The following is a 19,370-nucleotide window of genomic DNA, read 5'->3' as shown; positions in this document are numbered from 1 at the left end:
GGAAAGCTACATTCTAAATGAAGGCTTCTTTTTGGAAAAGATAAGTTAGCTCTCCCCCCCCCCCCCTTAGATCCCTTCATGATAGTTTTTACGTAATATTGTTTGAAAGCTTCTGGTCCACTTTTTCATTGCTCAGGAGATCTAGCTTTCTTATGAATGAACATTTTCATGTTCTCAAAGCAGGCTAATAAATATTCAACTCCTATTTTGCATTTGGGCCAAATACTTAAGCTCTTCAGAGAGCAAATACTTTGAAGAAATTCACTGTAGGGTTGTTTCCAAATCCTCCGAGTAAAACTCTGGTTTTTGTGGGCTCATGATAGCAACTAGAGGTCAGCTTGGTCTGGATTACTTGTAGTATTTCCTTTTCTACCACAAGCTAATATTTCAGTTGCATGAAAATGGAGGATGTGTGCAAAGTGCTGGTCCATTTCATGAAAACAGCCTGCCAGTTTTCCAGTGCTTCCTTTACAGAGTCTTAACACGGAGCTGGGTCTGCGGCCTCACATTTCCAATGAAACAACCAACAAACACCGATTTGAAGACTCCTTCCAGTATTGTGGTCCTTTTCTGAAATGTGTTCATCCTTTCCAGGAAATAGTAAGCTATAAATTGGCTATTTTCCCCTTCATTCTTGACTGTTCTAAGATTAGCTGATTTGAAGAGAAGACGATAGCCAATTTTCTTCTCCGCAGGCTGCCTGTTTCAAATTAGTGTCAACCTTAGCAAGACAAAGTTGGCATTCTCATTAATTTGAAACTTACTGTTGGAAAGCAGGAAGATATGTTATGATAAATGAATAAGATTCAGCAATTTGCATCTCTCTCCCCCCCCCAGTTTTGTTTGTCTTCCTCAGATATTAAGGGCCAAATCTACTTAATTGAGAGGATTGCCTTCCTTCAGGAATCCTGTCTGAGTCCTCTCCTAGCTGACCTCTAATATACTCTGTTTTTGGGGAAACAAAATGTCAGCATATAGCACATGCTCCTACTAGAAGACAATTAGCTTTAACTAATCATCTAAAGCAGCCTTCCCCAACCAGATGCCCTCCAGAGGTTTTGGACTACAACTCCTAGCATTCTTGATCACTGGGTGGGGTTGATGGGAGTTGAAGTCCAAAACCTCTGGAGGGCATCTGGTTGGGGAAGACTGATCTACAGGATGGGCCTTCCGAGTGCTTGTTCAAAGGCAGACATACGTACCTTGAGCAGGAATTCCATATGTAGACCTGTCCACATTCCTTAATTTTAAATGATCCATCTCATGGGTGGAATAATAACTTTGCTAGCAAACTAGGAAAACCTAGCCTGCATTTTTGGGTGGGATTCAGGTTGTAATTTCTATTGTCTCTAAAAGTAGCTATTATGGTAATGCCAGGGAAATGTGCTTGTATCAGAATCACCGCTGTCAGAATTGGAATACTCTAAGCCCCATCATTGGATTGAAAACCTTGCTCCCTTTCAATGTCCATTCTTAATCTTACTTTAAAAACACACACCATAAACTAGCTTCCAAAATTAGTGCTCCCAGGGACATTTGTGCTTCAAAATGTCCTGCCCAATGTCCCAGCAGTCCAAAATATGGCCTAAATCTTTCCATTTCCATGTTTTACAATAAATTTCAGGGGTGGAGGAACAAATGTATATTGCCCCTTGATGAATGGAACTCTTTATTGTGGTCTACAAGTCTCCTGAGGTTTTGTGAGTGGTGTGTTGTTGTGAAAGGCAAATGGAAGATGCCATAGTGAGGATTCCCCTGACTGGTATGTACTCTGGAGAACTGTATTGGACTGATAGAAGTGAACTGCCAAATGCACATCTCCCTATCAGTACAAAGCCATAATCCATGCTTTCTCAAAATACTAGTGAATTTTCAAGAGGGAACAAATGACACCTTTTCTGCATTGTTTATCAGGCCTTCAGGAGTACCAACATTTTGCTTGGAAGGCTAGTTTTCCATTATCCATTTTGAGCTTCAGTAACAGAGAAATAAGAGATCTTCCTTTTTTCTTGTAGGCCCTGATGTTGGAAGCATGTCTAGCAGTTGAAGGGTGTAAGATTGCCAGTGTACTTTGACTTGACAGTTCTCAATGCTGTGTTTTGTATTATGCATATCCCAGTAAGAGAATGGAATGGATTTCTCAAGCTTCCCTTAATATTTTTACTGTAGATGAAGTGGTGGTGGTGGGATTTAAGTTGTATTGAAATTATAGGAACCACTATACACTGTATGAATGTCTGAAAGGGGTGGTTAGGGGAATCTTCACTTCAGTATTTGTATGCAGCAGACCTTGGGTTTGAGGGCGAGTAGTAGATGCTTTATTACCAAACTTCTTATTGCGAAGCAACCTCAGTCTCTGACCAGGATGCCCCCTCCTCAGCGTAATGGTGCTGTAGCAACCTGCACTTCAGCATCTTACAGGGATGTCATTCTGAGTTGTTATCCTAGAATATTGCACCTATGGAGGCTGTGGCGTCTGAGAGGGACTGGGACACACTCTCACATCAAGCAGGTAGATGTTACTTGGTTCCCAGTACCTGCTCGTGAGTTTAGTTTGCCCTCCCAAAGAAATGGCAGGTGCATGCCAATCAAATACAGGCAAGAAAAAGGCTTTTAGATAGCCTATCTCATCCTTTTAAGACTGTCTCAGGAAAATGATCACTTTTTCTAAATAACTGCTTTTCCAAACTGCATAACTGCTGCATGGTGTAGGGGGCTACCCTGTGGAACTTGTAACAGGTTATCTTCTCCAGATAGAAAAGCAACTTGGTAGTGATGGTCTGTCTCTGCAGTTACCAAGCAGAGAGGAGAATTATCAGTTTGGGGCATGTGGACCATACCAAATATTGCATCTTCCCCAAACAGGGAAATTGCAGTTAAGTGGCTTGTTCCCACTGGAAACCTTGTGATGTATAATTTATTATGTCTGTTTCTTTAACGTAGGCCTTTTGTGCTTTTAAAAATGGGATGATTGGGATAATGAATGTAACTCTCATTACTGTAAAGAAAAATCAGCTGTGAAAATCTTTTTTTAAGTATTGTGTGCACATGTCTGATTCTTGTTGAAATGCCTTTTGATTTTTAATCGGTTTATTTTAAATATGTAATGCAATGTTTTATTCATATAATCTTGGCACTGCTCTTGGACTCGGCAGTGAACATGATACATAGTATTTTTAACATGAATGTCAATTTCAAATGCATTTGAAACGGTTCAACCAGGATAAGGGCTTACATACACCATATGCGGGAGGCTCCTTCCTCTGGCGCTGGTTGGATTTCACATTGCCAGGAATTGGGTCCTGCTACTGATCTTTCTGATGTGCCTGTTTTAATGGGACATTGCAAGAAACGTTGTGTACCTTAAATACTCCCTTTCCCCTATTTGCACCCTTTTAATGTAAAATAAAACATCAACTTTGCTCTGTTCATATTTGTCCTTTTTCTTTTGCCTTGAGCGTTGGCTCCTATGCTTAGCATCTTGAAAACGAGCTGGGATAAACAGAGAATGCTACTCCTGTGTTAGGTTTTGTGTACTCCTGACTGGTAGTTACAAAATATGTTAATGTCACTCGTCTGCAGAAAATGTCAACAATATCTGCATAGTGAATAAAACTTGTAAAAGAGGCATAAAACCAGCTTGCATGAGCTTCATGCTTTCATCCTTGCGCTCTGTCACACCAGTAAGAGAAACGTTAATATTTTACCAATCATCATGTTCCAAAGTTGCTGTTTGAATGTCCTGCCATTCAGGTACGCATTATACATGATTAAACATACCCTGAACTTGACCCATCATGGCCTTAGCCTGCCTGTATCCTACTCATTCTGTATTCCTTCCCCACCACAGCCTGATCCACAGTGTGTGTAAGTGTATTTTCTCCCAAAACATGTGTCACACACACCTCTCATTGCTGGCACAGAACTGAAAACTGCATTCTACTGATCAAAACCAAAGCTTGACCATTCTCAGACTGGAGTTGAGCTAAGAATTGGTTGCATTCTTACTGCTAAGATTCCAGTGATAGCTTTTGTGTGGAATTTTCAGTCAGATCCTGAGAAGCCATCCCTACTAGTAAAACTTTTGGTTACTAAGGATGTAATTCATGCCTGAATTGTAACATATGCAGAGAACCTAAGATTTTCTGTGTAAGAACCCACAGGCCTCAAATTACATGGTGAGACTAAATGTACATTCAAAATAGGTAAGTAAATTAATTAACTTGATTCTGCAGAGGCCAACAGCCTGTGCATACCTTAACAGTAGTGGTAATCTTGACCTGGTTTAAGGCTGGCTCACCTGAACGTATTCTTATAGAAAGGACTCATAGAAAGAGTTGGAAGAGACACTGGAGGTAATCTAGTCCAACTCCCCTGCTCAGTGCAGGAACCTTACAGTTGCAGAATCCCTGGCAGGTGGCTGTCCAGCCACTTCTTAAATACCTCCAATGACGGAAAGCCCACCACCTCCTGAGGCATTCTGTTTCACTGTTAAGTAGGTCTGGGAATATTCCTAATGCACTCTACCTGAAGCTGCTTCACACATTTCCCCCCTATTACCCGACCATAGGAATGACAGTGTAAGGAAGCCATTCTATTGGATTGCCTCCACACAAACATACATGCACAATGGGAACCACCTACATCTGTATTAAGACTTGCCTTTCTCTTTGTTCTTGCAAAGAACTTATTGGAGGAAGTTGTACAGTCGCTTGTGATTCCCATCCACCCACCTTTTGTGGCATCTCTACAATGCAAGAGTGTATGGTTTAGATGGGCAACTTGTAGGTCAAAACCTCTGGAGGGCCACAACTCCCATCATTCCTTACCATTGGCTATGCTAGCTAGGGCTGATGGAACATGTAGACCAAAACATCTAGAGGGCAACCAGTTCCCCACCCTGCACATAATGTCAAATGGAGCTATCGGGGAACTCTGGCAAAGCCTATGCAGAAGCCTTACTTTCATGTGCAGCCCCCTATGACTCGCTCTGTAATACAGAATCTATATGATTATTTCTCTTCTTTTTGCTTCAGTACAAGTTGAACCACTGAGAGATTTTATTATATTCAACGGTATGTAAATGCCCCAAATAAGTTCTGAAATGCTGTGCTTGTCCAGCTTTAAAAGGAGTTTAAGCAAACTCATGGAGGATACAGCTGTCAGTGGTTACTAGTCACAATGCCACTACACCTCCTCCAATATCTGAGGCAGTACACCTCTGCCAGTCACTCACCTTGTGTCTTGCTTGTGAGCTTCCCATGGGCATCTTGGTCAGTCACTGTGGAAACAGCTTGTGGACCTTTGGTCTAATCAAGGAGGGGTTTTGTGTTACATTGCGTTGTATATGTATACTATGTGTACACTGAACACAATGGCTCGCATACTGACTGGGTTCACACAACACGCTAACCCACACTCAGTGGCTGAGTGCGGCTTGTTGTTGAACTGTGGGTTAGCATGTTATCTGAACCCAGGACATTTTCCGCAGGGTGGCTTGTTAACCATGCAGTGTGGCTTATTTTTCTCGAACAAGCCACCTTGAGAACCCATGGTGTGTTGTTGGGTTGTTTAGGATGGTTAACAACCCACCCTGTGGAAAATGTCCTGGGTTTGGACAACACACTAACCCACAGTTCAACAAACAGCCCACGGTTCAACAACAGCCCACGCTCAACCATTAAGTGTGGGTTAGCATATTGTGTGAACAGCCCCTTTCTTCAGTCAAAGTAGCCAAGTTTAGCAGATGCCTTCAAACTATTCAGGGTGGTAAACAATTTTAAAACATTCCTGCAGGATGTGCTTAAATTGGGCATGCAACAGAATTTGACACAAGCAAATGCAAATTCCTGCACACTGGGACAAAAGATCCTGATTTCACATACACTGATAGTTTCAATTCCTCCAGCACTTCCGTGTGAATTGAGACAAACCAACCTGATCCTCACCATCTCAGCTAGTGTTATGTGAATGGGAACTTAGTTATCCATTGGCTTTTTCACTACCTGAATGTTCCAACATAGTTCTTGCCTCAAAATGTATCAAAATGCATTTAAATATATATGCTTATATTTAAGGGAATATATTTAAAAATAATTTCTTGCCATTTTGTGTGGGTTTTAAAAGAAATTACAAGGAAAGGTCTTATGAGTAAACACATGAAAATGCTGTGGACTGGAAATAGGCTGATTTGTCTGTTCTTATTGCTAGTCAGAATTTAAATTGGCTGTATTGACAAAAGAGATAACTGGATAGCTCACTCACTATGTTCATTTAGTGTGCTGCACAGAAGAGCAAGTAAAATTCATTGTAGAGTGCTGCTTCCCTGTGATGTACATTCCTAACCTGTACAAGTTCTGAAGGATAGCTACGTTAGTCTGTCCAGCAAAGAGCATTGTAACAGCCGAACAACTGGCATATTTTATTGTGGCATAACCCTTTATGGACCAAAGCCCACTTTTTGGTGAATGAGGGGTTATCCTAGATTTTTAGACACTTATCTGCAAAAGGACTTTTTTTGTGGCCTGTGAGGCGCCACAAGCCTGGTAAGTCATGTTCTCAGTTTACATCTGAGCGGCTGCACCTCTCTACCCATAGCACAGAGCACCAGATTCGGTAGTAGATCTCTTGAGTCCACGTTAACTGATTCAGATAACTGCTTTCCAAAGCAGCCCTGTGGCTCCCTAAATCTTCAGTGGACTGTGGTGCAAGTTTATAATTCTGTGAGTGTTCGAGGCGCCACACCCCTCCCTTTGGGTTTGCTGTAACAGAGCTGCAGTGCAAACCCATACGTCTACTCAGAAGTAAGCCATATTGCGTTCAGTGAAACTTCTGTCCAGGTAAGTATGCACAGGATTCTGCTTAATAAGACCAGCCCTCTGCAAAAAAATAATAAACAATTGCCCACTGGAAAATGTGTTGTATGTATGAGAACTGAATGGTGGTGTACAAGCCTAATCCTTAACAACACATGAAGGAGTACCCGCTTCCACGGCACCTATACATCTGTCTAGGCTTTTCTATGCCAAGATCCCATCTTCTTCAAGTACGGTCTTGAGGTAGTATCCAAAGTTAGTCCTACATCGAGTAGACCCAGTGAAATGAATGTGACACAGTTAGTCACAACTTACTCAACTCCCATTCATCTCACTAGGTCTACTCTATGTAAGACTAACATTGGATACTACCCTTGGCCTAGCTTGGTTCTACTGCCCCTTAGCGGTGACAAGCGCGCGATGCTGGCCGCTCGCTCCTCCCTGGGTATCGTAGTCCCGGCGCAAGCACCGCCCTCCTGTCTGCATGTCCTTTGTTGCCACTTGGCCCAATCGGCGCGCCGCCGCCCCCCGTGCCCGGTTCCCATTGGCTGAGCGGCCTGCCCAATGCGAGGCTGGAAACGTGGCGTTCCTTTGTCGCAGCCGCTGCTCGGCGTCTGAGCTCTTGAGCCTCCCTCCCCTCTTGAGATGGAACGCGCCAATCCCGCCCGTTGAGGAATTCGCTCCGCCCGGCTCGGGGCTGTACCATTGCTGACAGGAAGGGGGGGGAGCGGAGGAGGGGGCGGATGCTGGCGGCGCGGCGAGCGCTGTGGCCGAGCTGGCGCTGCGGGGGCTGCGAGCGCAAGAGGATGAGGCTGCTGGCGGCTGCGGCGCTGCTGGGGCTGGGCGGGTCGCTGCTGCTGCTGCTCTTCCCGGCGGCTCACGCGGAGGAGCGCAAAAAGGGGCCCAAGGTCACGGCCAAGGTGAGCGCGGCAGGCTGGGGCCCCGTCTCCCCGCGCCCCCGCCGCAAGGCGCCCTGTGCGGCCGGCTCTGGCGCGCCCCTTCGCGCTGCCGGGGCCGCGCGCGCCCGCCCCTCCGCAGGCCGTATCAGGCCTGGCCTGGCCTGGCCGGAATGAGCGCGGGCGCAGTTCAGAAGTTGGGCGCGGTGGCACTGCTCCGCCCGTGCTCAAACGGCGGCGCGGGGGCGGCGGTGGAGGGACCCCTCATTGTCCTGCGGCAGGTTAGCGACCGTTCAGGACGGACCTGGAGAGCTGCGGGGTGAGCGAGCGTGGCGGAGAGAGACGCGGCAGGAAGGGGAGAGACGCGGCAGGAAGGGGAGAGACGCGGCAGGCAGGGGAGAGACGCGGCAGGCAGGAGAGAGACGCGGCAGGAAGGAGAGAGACATGGCAGGCTTATGCGCCTCGTGAGTGAGCGTGAAGGAGAGAGAAGCGGCAGGAATGAGAGAGAAGCGGCAGGAAGGAGAGAAGCGGCAGGAAGGAGAGAAGCGGCAGGAAGGAGAGAGACACGGCAGGCTTATGCGCCTCGTGAGTGAGCGTGAAGGAGAGAGAAGCGGCAGGAAGGAGAGAGAAGCGGCAGGAAGGAGAGAAGCGGCAGGAAGGAGAGAAGCGGCAGGAAGGAGAGAGACACGGCAGGCTTATGCGCCTCGTGAGTGAGCGTGAAGGAGAGAGAAGCGGCAGGAAGGAGAGAGAAGCGGCAGGAAGGAGAGAGACACGGCAGGCTTATGCGCCTCATGAGTGAGCGTGAAGGAGAGAGAAGCGGCAGGAATGAGAGAGAAGCGGCAGGAATGAGAGAGAAGCGGCAGGAATGAGAGAGAAGCGGCAGGAAGGAGAGAAGCGGCAGGAAGGAGAGAGACACGGCAGGCTTATGCGCCTCGTGAGTGAGCGTGAAGGAGAGAGAAGCGGCAGGAATGAGAGAGAAGCGGCAGGAAGGAGAGAAGCGGCAGGAAGGAGAGAAGCGGCAGGAAGGAGAGAAGCGGCAGGAAGGAGAGAGACACGGCAGGCTTATGCGCCTCGTGAGTGAGCGTGAAGGAGAGAGAAGCGGCAGGAAGGAGAGAGAAGCGGCAGGAAGGAGAGAGACACGGCAGGCTTATGCGCCTCATGAGTGAGCGTGAAGGAGAGAGAAGCGGCAGGAATGAGAGAGAAGCGGCAGGAATGAGAGAGAAGCGGCAGGAATGAGAGAGAAGCGGCAGGAAGGAGAGAAGCGGCAGGAAGGAGAGAGACACGGCAGGCTTATGCGCCTCGTGAGTGAGCGTGAAGGAGAGAGAAGCGGCAGGAATGAGAGAGAAGCGGCAGGAAGGAGAGAAGCGGCAGGAAGGAGAGAAGCGGCAGGAAGGAGAGAGACACGGCAGGCTTATGCGCCTCGTGAGTGAGCGTGAAGGAGAGAGAAGCGGCAGGAAGGAGAGAGAAGCGGCAGGAAGGAGAGAGACACGGCAGGCTTATGCGCCTCATGAGTGAGCGTGAAGGAGAGAGAAGCGGCAGGAATGAGAGAGAAGCGGCAGGAATGAGAGAGAAGCGGCAGGAAGGAGAGAAGCGGCAGGAAGGAGAGAGACACGGCAGGCTTATGCGCCTCGTGAGTGAGCGTGAAGGAGAGAGAAGCGGCAGGAATGAGAGAGAAGCGGCAGGAAGGAGAGAGACATGGCAGGCTTATGCGCCTCGTGAGTGAGCGTGAAGGAGAGAGAAGCGGCAGGAAGGAGAGAGAAGCGGCAGGAAGGAGAGAGACATGGCAGGCTTATGCGCCTCGTGAGTGAGCGTGAAGGAGAGAGAAGCGGCAGGAATGAGAGAGAAGCGGCAGGAAGGAGAGAGACATGGCAGGCTTATGCGCCTCGTGAGTGAGCGTGAAGGAGAGAGAAGCGGCAGGAATGAGAGAGAAGCGGCAGGAAGGAGAGAGACATGGCAGGCTTATGCGCCTCGTGAGTGAGCGTGAAGGAGAGAGAAGCAGCAGGAAGGAGAGAGACGCGGCAGGAAGGAGAGAAGCGGCAGGAAGGAGAGAAGCGGCAGGAAGGAGAGAGACACGGCAGGCTTATGCGCCTCGTGAGTGAGCGTGAAGGAGAGAGACGCGGCAGGAAGGAGAGAGAAGCGGCAGGGAGGAGAGAGACACGGCAGGCTTATGCGCCTCGTGAGTGAGCGTGAAGGAGAGAGAAGCGGCAGGAATGAGAGAGAAGCGGCAGGAAGGAGAGAGACACGGCAGGCTTATGCGCCTCGTGAGTGAGCGTGAAGGAGAGAGAAGCGGCAGGAATGAGAGAAGCTGCAGGAAGGAGAGAGACACGGCAGGCTTATGCGCCTCGTGAGTGAGCGTGAAGGAGAGAAGCGGCAGGAAGGAGAGAAGCGGCAGGAAGGAGAGAGACACGGCAGGCTTATGCGCCTCGTGAGTGAGCGTGAAGGGGAGAGAAGCGGCAGGAATGAGAGAGAAGCGGCAGGAAGGAGAGAAGCGGCAGGAAGGAGAGAAGCGGCAGCAAGGAGAGAGACACGGCAGGCTTATGCGCCTCGTGAGTGAGCGTGAAGGAGAGAGACGCGGCAGGAAGGAGAGAAGCGGCAGGAAGGAGAGAAGCGGCAGGAAGGAGAGAGACACGGCAGGCTTATGTGCCTCGTGAGTGAGCGTGAAGGAGAGAGAAGCGGCAGGAAGGAGAGAGACACGGCAGGCTTATGCGCCTCATGAGTGAGCGTGAAGGAGAGAGAAGCGGCAGGAATGAGAGAGAAGCGGCAGGAAGGAGAGAAGCGGCAGGAAGGAGAGAGACACGGCAGGATTATGCGCCTCGTGAGTGAGCGTGAAGGAGAGAGAAGCGGCAGGAATGAGAGAGAAGCGGCAGGAAGGAGAGAGACATGGCAGGCTTATGCGCCTCGTGAGTGAGCGTGAAGGAGAGAGAAGCGGCAGGAATGAGAGAGAAGCGGCAGGAAGGAGAGAGACATGGCAGGCTTATGCGCCTCGTGAGTGAGCGTGAAGGAGAGAGAAGCAGCAGGAAGGAGAGAGAAACGGCAGGTTTATGCGCCTTGTGAGTGAGCGTGAAGGAGAGAGAAACGGCAGGAAGGAGAGAGACATGGCAGGCTTATGCGCCTCATGAGTGACTGTGAAGGAGAGAGAAGTGGCAGGAATGAGAAAGAAACGACAGGCTTATGCGCCTCATGAGTGAGCGTGAAGGAGAGAGAAACGGCAGGAAGGAGAGAGACATGGCAGGCTTATGCGCCTTGTGAGGCCTTACAGCGTAGCCCTAACCATGTCAGAAGTAAGGCCCTAAGGGGCTTATTTCCAGGTTATTGGGTCTATAGCAAGGATGGGGAACTCGCATGGCGTTTGGACTGTCACTCCCATCGTGCCTGGCCATGTACTATGCTGGCTGTGAACTAGGCTGGTGGGAATTGCAGTCTGATAACATCTGGAGGGCCGCACACGTTCCACCAGATCTTTCTCTCCCAAAATGGGTCTCGAGATCCCAAAAGATGTTGACTGTTACTTAAGAAGTCCAACGGGACAGTTTTATCAGCCTGTCGCAGCAACAAAAGAAAAACACTCCCGCTGGCACCTTAAAGACCCACAGATTTATTGTAGCGTAAGCTTTTGTGGGCTAGACTTCATGCCTCTGATGCATCATTACTCTGAAATAAGCCCTGTTGCACTCCATGGGCTTACTCCCTGGCACATGGGTTTAAGAACTGCAGATTTAACTTCTGGATGACAACTCCAGGAACTATTATTAATAATAATTAATTATTCGTTCTTCTCATACAACAATTTTTTTTTACCAAAATAGGACAAAATAAGAGGCATCATTAATTTAAGGGCTATCCCCTGGCCTTTGTGAGGGATCTGGCCATTTGTAGAAATGCATGAAGCTGCCTTAATGCTGAGTCAGTCATCTTCTCTGGCAGCTTCCATAGGAGTATGGAACAGCTACTTCTCCCAGCCCTGGCAGAGTCCTTTTCTCCATGCCTCTCTCAGCATGGAAAGTGCTAAAATGTGCAGGGAGCTTGGCCACACCCACTGACATCATCTGGCCTAGTGGAGGCCACCATGAAAATGTTCTATGCCTCACTATAAGGGCAGCCTGGCACTGTTCCCTCTCCCCCTGCCACAGTGGAATGGTAAGGACCACAGGCCTTGGAGGCATAAGGTGTGATTCTGCTCGCTGTTTCACTTGATACTGGCCCTCTTGGGGGGGGGGGGGCGTAGCTTCATGCTAGACCACATACTTTGCATGCAGAAGGTTCCAACTCCAGGTTTGTGTGTTTTTTAAAGGATCAAGGTAATAGGTTGTGGGAAAAGACGCCTGCCTAAGGCCTTGGATCATGAAATCTGCCCAGAGAACTCTTGTTATTGGGCAGACTAGAAATGTAATTAATAACTTGTATACATTAAATTGGAGAGACATGCTGCTAGTCAAAGTAGAGAATATTATCCCAGGTCTTACCGGGATTTTAGCTCTTGATGTGCTGTTTTAATCTGCTTGGTTTATGTTGTGTTTTACAGTTTCGTTGAAATTTTTATATATAAGCCACTTTTTTACTATTAAAGGACGGCATATAAATGTTCTTGATAAACAGCACCTCTCTGCTGCTGCTGCTGCTGCTTAGTGTGCTTTTTTGCATTACCTGTGATATTTAATTCTTTTTGTTCTCCCAGTCAAAAGGGTATACAAATCATCCCCCACCTAGGGATGTACGAAAATCACTTACCTGTTCGCGGATTATGTTTATGGGGGGGGGGAGGCGTTCCGTCCCTCCCCCCAGAATCCTGGACGGGGAGGGAGGCGCTCCATTCCTCCCCCCCGGAATCCTCCGCGGCTGGCTGTGCTCCGCGGCAGCTCCGCAGAGCAGCCGGCCAGGCCCAGCCAGGACAGAGCCGTCCGCAGCCAGATTTTCAGCTGTGGAGGGCTCGGGGGGGGGGGGGACTGCGTACGCAAATGGCGGTGGCTATGGCCGCCGCCATTTGCGTTCCTTATTTTTGACGTCTTAATCTACGTAAATATTTACGTAGACTAAGATGGCGAAAATAAGGGGAACGCAAATAGCGTAGTAGACGCTATTTGCGTTCCCCTTATTTTCGCCGTCTTAGTCTACGTAATTATTTATGTAGACTACGACGACCCCAAATAAGGAACGCAAATGGCGACGGCCATAGCCGCCATTTGCGTATGCCTTTTTTTTTTTTACCCAGACGTTTTAGGCTACGTAAAAACTTGCGTAGCCTATCACATGTGTGTAAAAAAACAACAACAACTGCAAATGGTGGCAGTGGCAGCTGGTCGGAAGACCAGCCGCCGTAGCAGCCGCCGCTGCCCGGAAGATCCGCCCCAGGTAAGTCTCGTCCCGGGGGGATCCGCAGGGGGGGCGGGGGGGTGTCAGGCCGTTCCGCCACAGATTTCAGGGGGCCGAATGCACTGGCATTCAGCCTCCCCGAGATCCGTGGCGGAATTCTCTGCCATCCCTACCCCCACCCCACCAAACATAGGCAGTTTGTTTTTTCCCCTTCTCCCCTGCCCTCCATTTTCACCTTGCAGACTTAGATTATGAGTCTTTTAGCCAGTAAATCCATTTGCAGTTACTAAAAATATCTATGATGCTGCAGCTGATAGACTCTGCAGGATCGCAGTAAAATTAGTAATATGGTTTTATGGCCACTACCTTGTGCCTGGTTGCCCATGTCTAAGGCTTGCCGCAACCAGTGTTAACTTGCCCTGCCATAACTGATTGTGTCCAGGCTCATATAGGGGCTGGGTGCAGAATAGGAAATGGTTTCTTCTATGTAGCCAGTCCATGACACCAGCCTCTGTTTCGCTCCTCAGGTGTATTTTGATCTGCGGATTGGGGATGAAGATGTGGGCCGAGTTGTCTTTGGCCTTTTTGGAAAGACGGTTCCAAAGACGGTTGAGAACTTCATTGCCTTGTCCACGGGAGAGGTGAGTCTGCTGCTGGCTCAGAGGCTTGGGCAGCTTGGGCTGCTTGCCAGGGTGCGGAAGAGAAGTTGGCGCTGGGGATGTTTTCCAGCAATAGGAGGCACGGGTAGAGAAAGGGGGTCAGGCGTTCACTGTTGCCGGCCCCTGGGGGGAAATTCCACCGGACTGCTTCTTCCTGAGTGGGTCGAAGCAGTGGTGTGGGGCGGAAAATGTTCTAATGTTTTATTTTTCCACGGGAAATTTTCCATTTCATAAGTTAATTAGTAACAATAAACATATGCCAATTGCAAATACAATACTAGGCAAGCTTGGCTGCTTCAAAGTTGTGATTAATCTTTTCAGTATTCCAGTAAAATTTCTGTATAATATTTCTATACTGCATTAATAGAAGCATAGCTTCCAAATCCCATGAAGTACTAGTTCCCCTCTACTCAGCACTGGTTAGGCCTCATCTGGAGTACTGTGTCCAGTTCTGGGCGCCACACTTTAAGAAGGATGCAGACAAGCTGGAGAGGGTTCAGAGGAGGGCAACAAAGACGATCAGGGGACTGGAAACAAATCTCTGTGAGGAGAGACTGAAAGAACTGGGCATGTTTAGCCTTGAGAAGAGAAGACTGGGGGGAGATATGGTAGCGCTGTTCAAATACTTGAAAGGTTGTCACAGAGAGGAAGGCCAGGATCTCTTCTCCATCATCCCAGAGTGCAGGACACGAAATAATGGGCTCAAGTTACAGGAAGCCAGATTCCAGCTGAACGTCAGGAAAAACGTCCTGACTGTTAGAGCAATATGACAATGGAACCAATTACCTAGGGAGGTGGTGGGCTCTCCCACACTGGAGGCATTCAAGACGAGGCTGGACAGCCATCTGTCAGGGATGCTTTGAGTTGGATTCCTGCATTGAGCAGGGGGTTGGACTCGATGGTCTTAGAGGCCCCTTCCAACCCTACTATTCTATGATTTAAATCACATGACAGGTGCGATCCTATTCATGTTTATAGACAGAAAAAGTCCAACAACTCCCAGCATGCCCTACCCAGCCATGGCTGGCTGGGGCATGCTGGGAGTTGTAGGACTCTTTTTCTGTCTAAACATTCATAGGATTGCCCTAAGAATGCTTCCACTTTTTTCTTCAAATGTTTCAGGTCCAATATGTAAGGTGCTTTGAGACAAATAATTAACTTGGGGTCCTTTTATAAGCTCTATTCTTTACTAAATACAAATAAAATGGGCATGCTAAATTAGATCACTCTTTACGGGAGGGGTGGGCATCTTGTGGTCCTCAGGCATTTTAGCTTACAACTCCTTTCATCCTTTACCATCCACTGTGCTGGCTGGGCTGATGAGTGTTGTAGGCCAAAACATCTGGAGGACTAGTTGCCCACCCTAGCAACTTGATGCAAACTGAAAATTTTCTGATGCAAATCATCCCTATGTGAATTGCCCTAATTTGCTCAGGGAAATGTTCTGGAAAACTTTCCAATCCAAAATTTTCCAGAAAATCCACATCAGCAGGTAGATGCTAGGATTGACCTCCCAGTGCGCTCCATTTCTTGTGCCCTCACGGCTAGTTGACCTGCTGATGTTTTGGAAATTGGGTTCAGCCAGCTGTGTGTGAAAATCTGCTGGTGAGGAAATGCTTCCCTGTTTCTCCCTGCTGTGTGCAAAGAAAAGATGGGTCCTCCATTATTAAACTTTGCTCATCTCAGCGCTGTTTTTACCTTTGAAACATAACCGTCTACCAGCTCGTACTCACTGCAGAAACAATTCCGGAACTCTTCCCCGCTGGATGTGATGCTATTATGCAGATGGCTCATTGGGTCCTTTGGGTAGTTGGAACCACAAGTGATGGTTAAGAATTGGGCAATGAGCCCATTATAACTCGCCCATCCAAGTAGTACTCTAGCCTGCTGGGGGATAAAGCACTGGGACTCCCACAGGGTCAGTGGGAAAGAAATTGCCAAGGCTGCCCTTTCATTGCAGAAGCAAAGTACTTTATTGTAGAATCTGCATTCCCCTTCTCCACCAAGTTCAGCTGTTTCCCCTTTATAGCCCTACAGGGGGCCGGGGGGAGGTTACATTTGATGCTTTGAAGCTCTTTGGCTCTGAATTGGTTGAAAAAGACTTCACCCATATGTGGAGCACATCTTCTGGGTTTGTGTTGTGCCAGCAATCTCACTGTTATCCTATTCATTTTCAGAAAGGGTTTGGATACAAAGGCAGCAAGTTTCACCGCGTGATCAAGGATTTCATGATCCAGGGAGGAGACTTCACCCGGGGAGATGGGACAGGAGGTGAGACACCAGAAGCAGTTACTGTTTTGTCTTGTACAGCCCAAAGACTCTATCAAGGAGGAGAACAAGGATCCTCTGTGCAGTAATAATACGCTGCTGTGGTTCAGTTGGTTTTCTTTGCCAGCAACCTCATCTCAGGAGGGTTTGCACAGACCTATTTCAACTGCAGCCTCTGTTTAAAGATGTTCATAGCCACATCCAGTATTGGTCTACTTGTGCTTGTAGCACAAGTGTGGGGAACCTCTTTCAGCCAGAGAGCTGATTGCAGTTTTTAAGAAGCTCTCGGGAGCTGTATTCCAGTGGTTGGCACGGTCAAAGGCAAAAGGGATGGGGCCAAAAATACCCCAAAAAATCCAGCATAATTTAGCTTAAAGCTTTTAGTGCCAGTAACTAAGCCTTAGAAGTAATTTCCGCCTTTTAGAATGGGGAAAAATGCACAAAAGCCAGGAAACCACCAATTGTGGTTGAGGGAAAGGGGGTGGGTCCAGAAGAAAGGTGTGGTTATCGGGAGAACCCCCGAGGGCCAGAATTTGCTGCCGGGCCTGAAGTTCACCACTCCTGCTGTAGCAGGCAATACAAAATGCAGGCGCACAGCCAGCTCTGTTGATTTTGAAAGGGTTGCTCCTTTCTCTGTCTCATCCCAAATGTGTTATCTGGCTCCATATGAAAAACTTTCCAAGCATCCTCTTCCATGGTGCATCGGTTTGCTCTAAACCAACTCTCTCCAACCTGGCGCCCTCCAGGTGTTTTGGACCTCAAATTCCGTCAGCCTCAGCCAGCATGGCCAGCGGTCAGTAATACTGGAAGTTGTAGCCCAGAACATCTGGAGGGCAGCACTTTGGGAAGGCCACTCTGAAAAAAGTTCCTGGAAGTGGGATTTACTTGGAGGTTGGATTATGTACACTATTTACTTTATTAATTTACTTCAGTGCTACTTCTTAGTCTAAGACTCTGCAAATGAAAACATACATATTAAAATTAAAACTCAGTCAGATGCAAAAAAAACCCCAACCAACCCCACCAAATAGACTCTGGAAGCAGTAGTCCATAAGATCAAATCATAGAATCATTGAATAGTAGGGTTGGAAGGGGCCTATAAGACCATCAGGTCCAACCCCCTGCTCAGTGCAGGAATCCAAGTCAAAGCATCCCTGACAGACGACTGTCCAGCTTCATCTTGAACGCCTCCAGTGTGGGAGAGCCCACCACCTCCCTAGGGAATTGGTTCCATTGTCGTATTGCTCTAACAGTCAGGACGTTTTTCCCTGATGTTCAGCCGGAAGCTGGCTTCCTGTAACTTGAGCCCATTATTCCGTGTCCTGCACTCTGGGATGATCGAGAAAAGTTCCCGGCCTTCCTCTCTGTGACAACCTTTCAAGTACTTGAACAGCGCTATCGTATCTCCCCTCAGTCTTCTCTTCTCAAGGCTAAACAAATACTATTACAAACTAGAGAAAATTTTAAAAATCTGTGCCTCTCACTTAAATGCAGTGAGGGTAACTGGCTGATGGATTGCCAGTGGCACAAAGTGCCAAAGGTGAGGCACCTGCACCTGATAAAACTGTGCCAAGTGTTGCCGCCTGTTGCACCTCAAAAGCTGGGGACATGCAGGACCTCAGAAAAAGATCTAAGTGATCAGACAGATCCCAAGGATACTAATACGAGGGGAAGGGCCATAGCTCAGTGGCAGAGCCCCTGCTTTGCACGCAGAAGGTTCCCAGATCCCCAGGTAAGACTGGAAACATTCCTGCCTGAAGCCCTGGAGAGCCGCTGCCAGTCGGTGTTGCCAATACTGAGCGAGATAGACCAAGGGCCCGACTCCTACCACCAAGGTCCTAAGCTACCCTAGTGCTGTTTTCCTTGTACACTCCTGCAGCTACAGGGGAACCCAGTGTTAATCCCTCCCTTTTCCTTGCTCTCAGGTAAAAGCATCTATGGTGACCGTTTCCCCGATGAAAACTTTAAGCTGAAGCACTACGGGCCTGGTTGGGTGAGCATGGCCAACGCCGGCAAGGACACCAACGGCTCTCAGTTCTTCATCACCACCACCAAGACCTCGTGGCTGGACGGCAAGCATGTCGTGTTTGGCAAAGTCCTGGAAGGGATGGTACGTAGGGTTTTTAAATAATACATTGTTGTTTTTATTATTATTGTGCTCTGCATGGCTGCGCCTGGGACCTTATTGGGTTTTCATGCAGTTGCTTCAAAATAGCAGGAGCTTTATTACTGCCAGGACTGGGCAGATGGCGTATATTACAGCAGCCTTTAGCTAACCTGGTCCCTTCCAGATGTTTTGACCTACAACTCCCATCAGCATGCTGGGAGTTGTAGTGTAGTCCAACACAGCTGAAGGGCACCAGGTTGGGGAAGACAACATTACAGCTACCCGGCCTCCTCCTGGTTTGTTTCTGCACACGGTTCAAAGTAGTAATAGTGATCTATAAAGCATTAAACAGCTTAGGACTTGGGTCTCCTCCCCCATGCATTAAAATGTGTCTTGGGTCGGTGGGGGGTCTCCTCCAAACCCCACTGCTGTCCGAGGTGAGGCAGGCCATTATCAGAGAGGGAGCCTTCTCTGTGGTGGTGCCCCAGCACACTCTCCCACCCCAGAGAGCTTTGCTTGGCAGCAAGTTTGTCATTTGGGTATCAGCTAGAGCCCTTTGAGATCTTTGCTTCTAAACTTGTATTTCCTTTGGGTCAGGCTGTTGCTGTCTTGTGGGTTATATTTTTGTCTTCGAAACCACCCTAGGAACTGAGTTGAAGAGGGGGTATTGAATGCTAAATAAAAAACAAAGCTTATGGAGGGCTGCTGGTTCCCCACCCATCCTGACAGCAGCATGGCAGGCACCTGCAGGACTGGAAAGCACTCATGAGAGCAGGTTATAGAATGACTGTTATACACTGCATTGAGGATTCTTCCGATACCTGCCGCTCTCTGTTCCTAGGATGTAGTGAGGAAGGTAGAGAACACGAAGACGGACAGTCGGGATAAGCCCCTGAAAGACGTCATCATCGCAGACTGCAACACCATCGAGGTGGAGAAACCGTTCGCCATTGCCAAAGAATAACTCGCAGCTGCTGGAAGGCCAGGACTACATTCTGGCTTGCAAAGGGCTGGAGGCCCGACGCTCTTGCCGAGGCCTTGTATCATCCTGCAGCAGGTGAGCGTGGCAGCGGCGGCTGCTCCCCCCCCCCCCCCAGCCGTACTCTTCAGGCTGGGGAGCAGTGGTGGCGGCGGCCTCCATCATCCACGTAACAACTCATTCCATCTGCCACGGTGGGTGTCAAGGCCCCTCCTGAGTGGCTGGGGGCGTGGGGCTGCTGAGTATGTCATTTCTTTTTGTAAGAAAGCACATGGACCAATAAATGTGACCATTGTGTTTTTGTAGTGCTGTCTGGCTTGTTTTTGTCTTCTCCAG

At 48.5% G+C, this 19,370-nt stretch overlaps 2 protein-coding genes across 3 annotated transcripts in view; both read left to right on the top strand.

The window, feature by feature from the left end:
* CSNK1G1 (casein kinase 1 gamma 1) overlaps nucleotides 1-3,429 on the top strand; it is a 70,700-nt gene extending 67,271 nt beyond the window's left edge. Inside the window, exon 13 of one of the 2 annotated variants that reach the window (XM_084817010.1) lies at nucleotides 2,016-3,429. The gene's annotated coding sequence lies outside the window, so the exon portion shown is untranslated. The remainder of the gene's footprint in view (nucleotides 1-2,015) is intronic. The other variant, XM_084817008.1, reaches the window with a different exon arrangement.
* Nucleotides 3,430-7,544: 4,115 nt separating this feature from the next.
* Nucleotides 7,545-19,331, top strand: PPIB (peptidylprolyl isomerase B). The gene is made up of 5 exons (XM_084817018.1): nucleotides 7,545-7,735; nucleotides 13,549-13,662; nucleotides 15,858-15,951; nucleotides 17,874-18,058; nucleotides 18,897-19,331. The coding sequence occupies exons 1-5, from the start codon at nucleotides 7,559-7,561 to the stop codon at nucleotides 19,017-19,019; spliced, it is 693 nt and encodes a 230-aa protein (XP_084673144.1). The 5' UTR covers nucleotides 7,545-7,558; the 3' UTR covers nucleotides 19,020-19,331.
* The last annotated feature ends 39 nt before the right edge of the window (nucleotides 19,332-19,370 follow it).

This window comes from Heloderma suspectum, chromosome 11 (assembly GCF_057233095.1).
Source record: "Heloderma suspectum isolate Gila_16-S chromosome 11, 16-S_ref, whole genome shotgun sequence".
Taxonomy (NCBI): domain Eukaryota; kingdom Metazoa; phylum Chordata; class Lepidosauria; order Squamata; family Helodermatidae; genus Heloderma; species Heloderma suspectum.
The sequence above is the reverse complement of the archived record's forward strand: the minus strand, read 5'-3'. Positions and strand labels throughout refer to the sequence as shown.

Bases quoted from the DNA above. Each gene is read 5' to 3' on its own strand.
- PPIB (XM_084817018.1), top strand. From the start codon at position 7,559: ATGCTGGCGGCGCGGCGAGCGCTGTGGCCGAGCTGGCGCTGCGGGGGC. The intron at 7,736-13,548 runs GTGAGCGCGGCA...TTCGCTCCTCAG, and splicing joins GGCCCAAGGTCACGGCCAAG to GTGTATTTTGATCTGCGGAT. The intron at 15,952-17,873 runs GTGAGACACCAG...CCTTGCTCTCAG, and splicing joins CCGGGGAGATGGGACAGGAG to GTAAAAGCATCTATGGTGAC.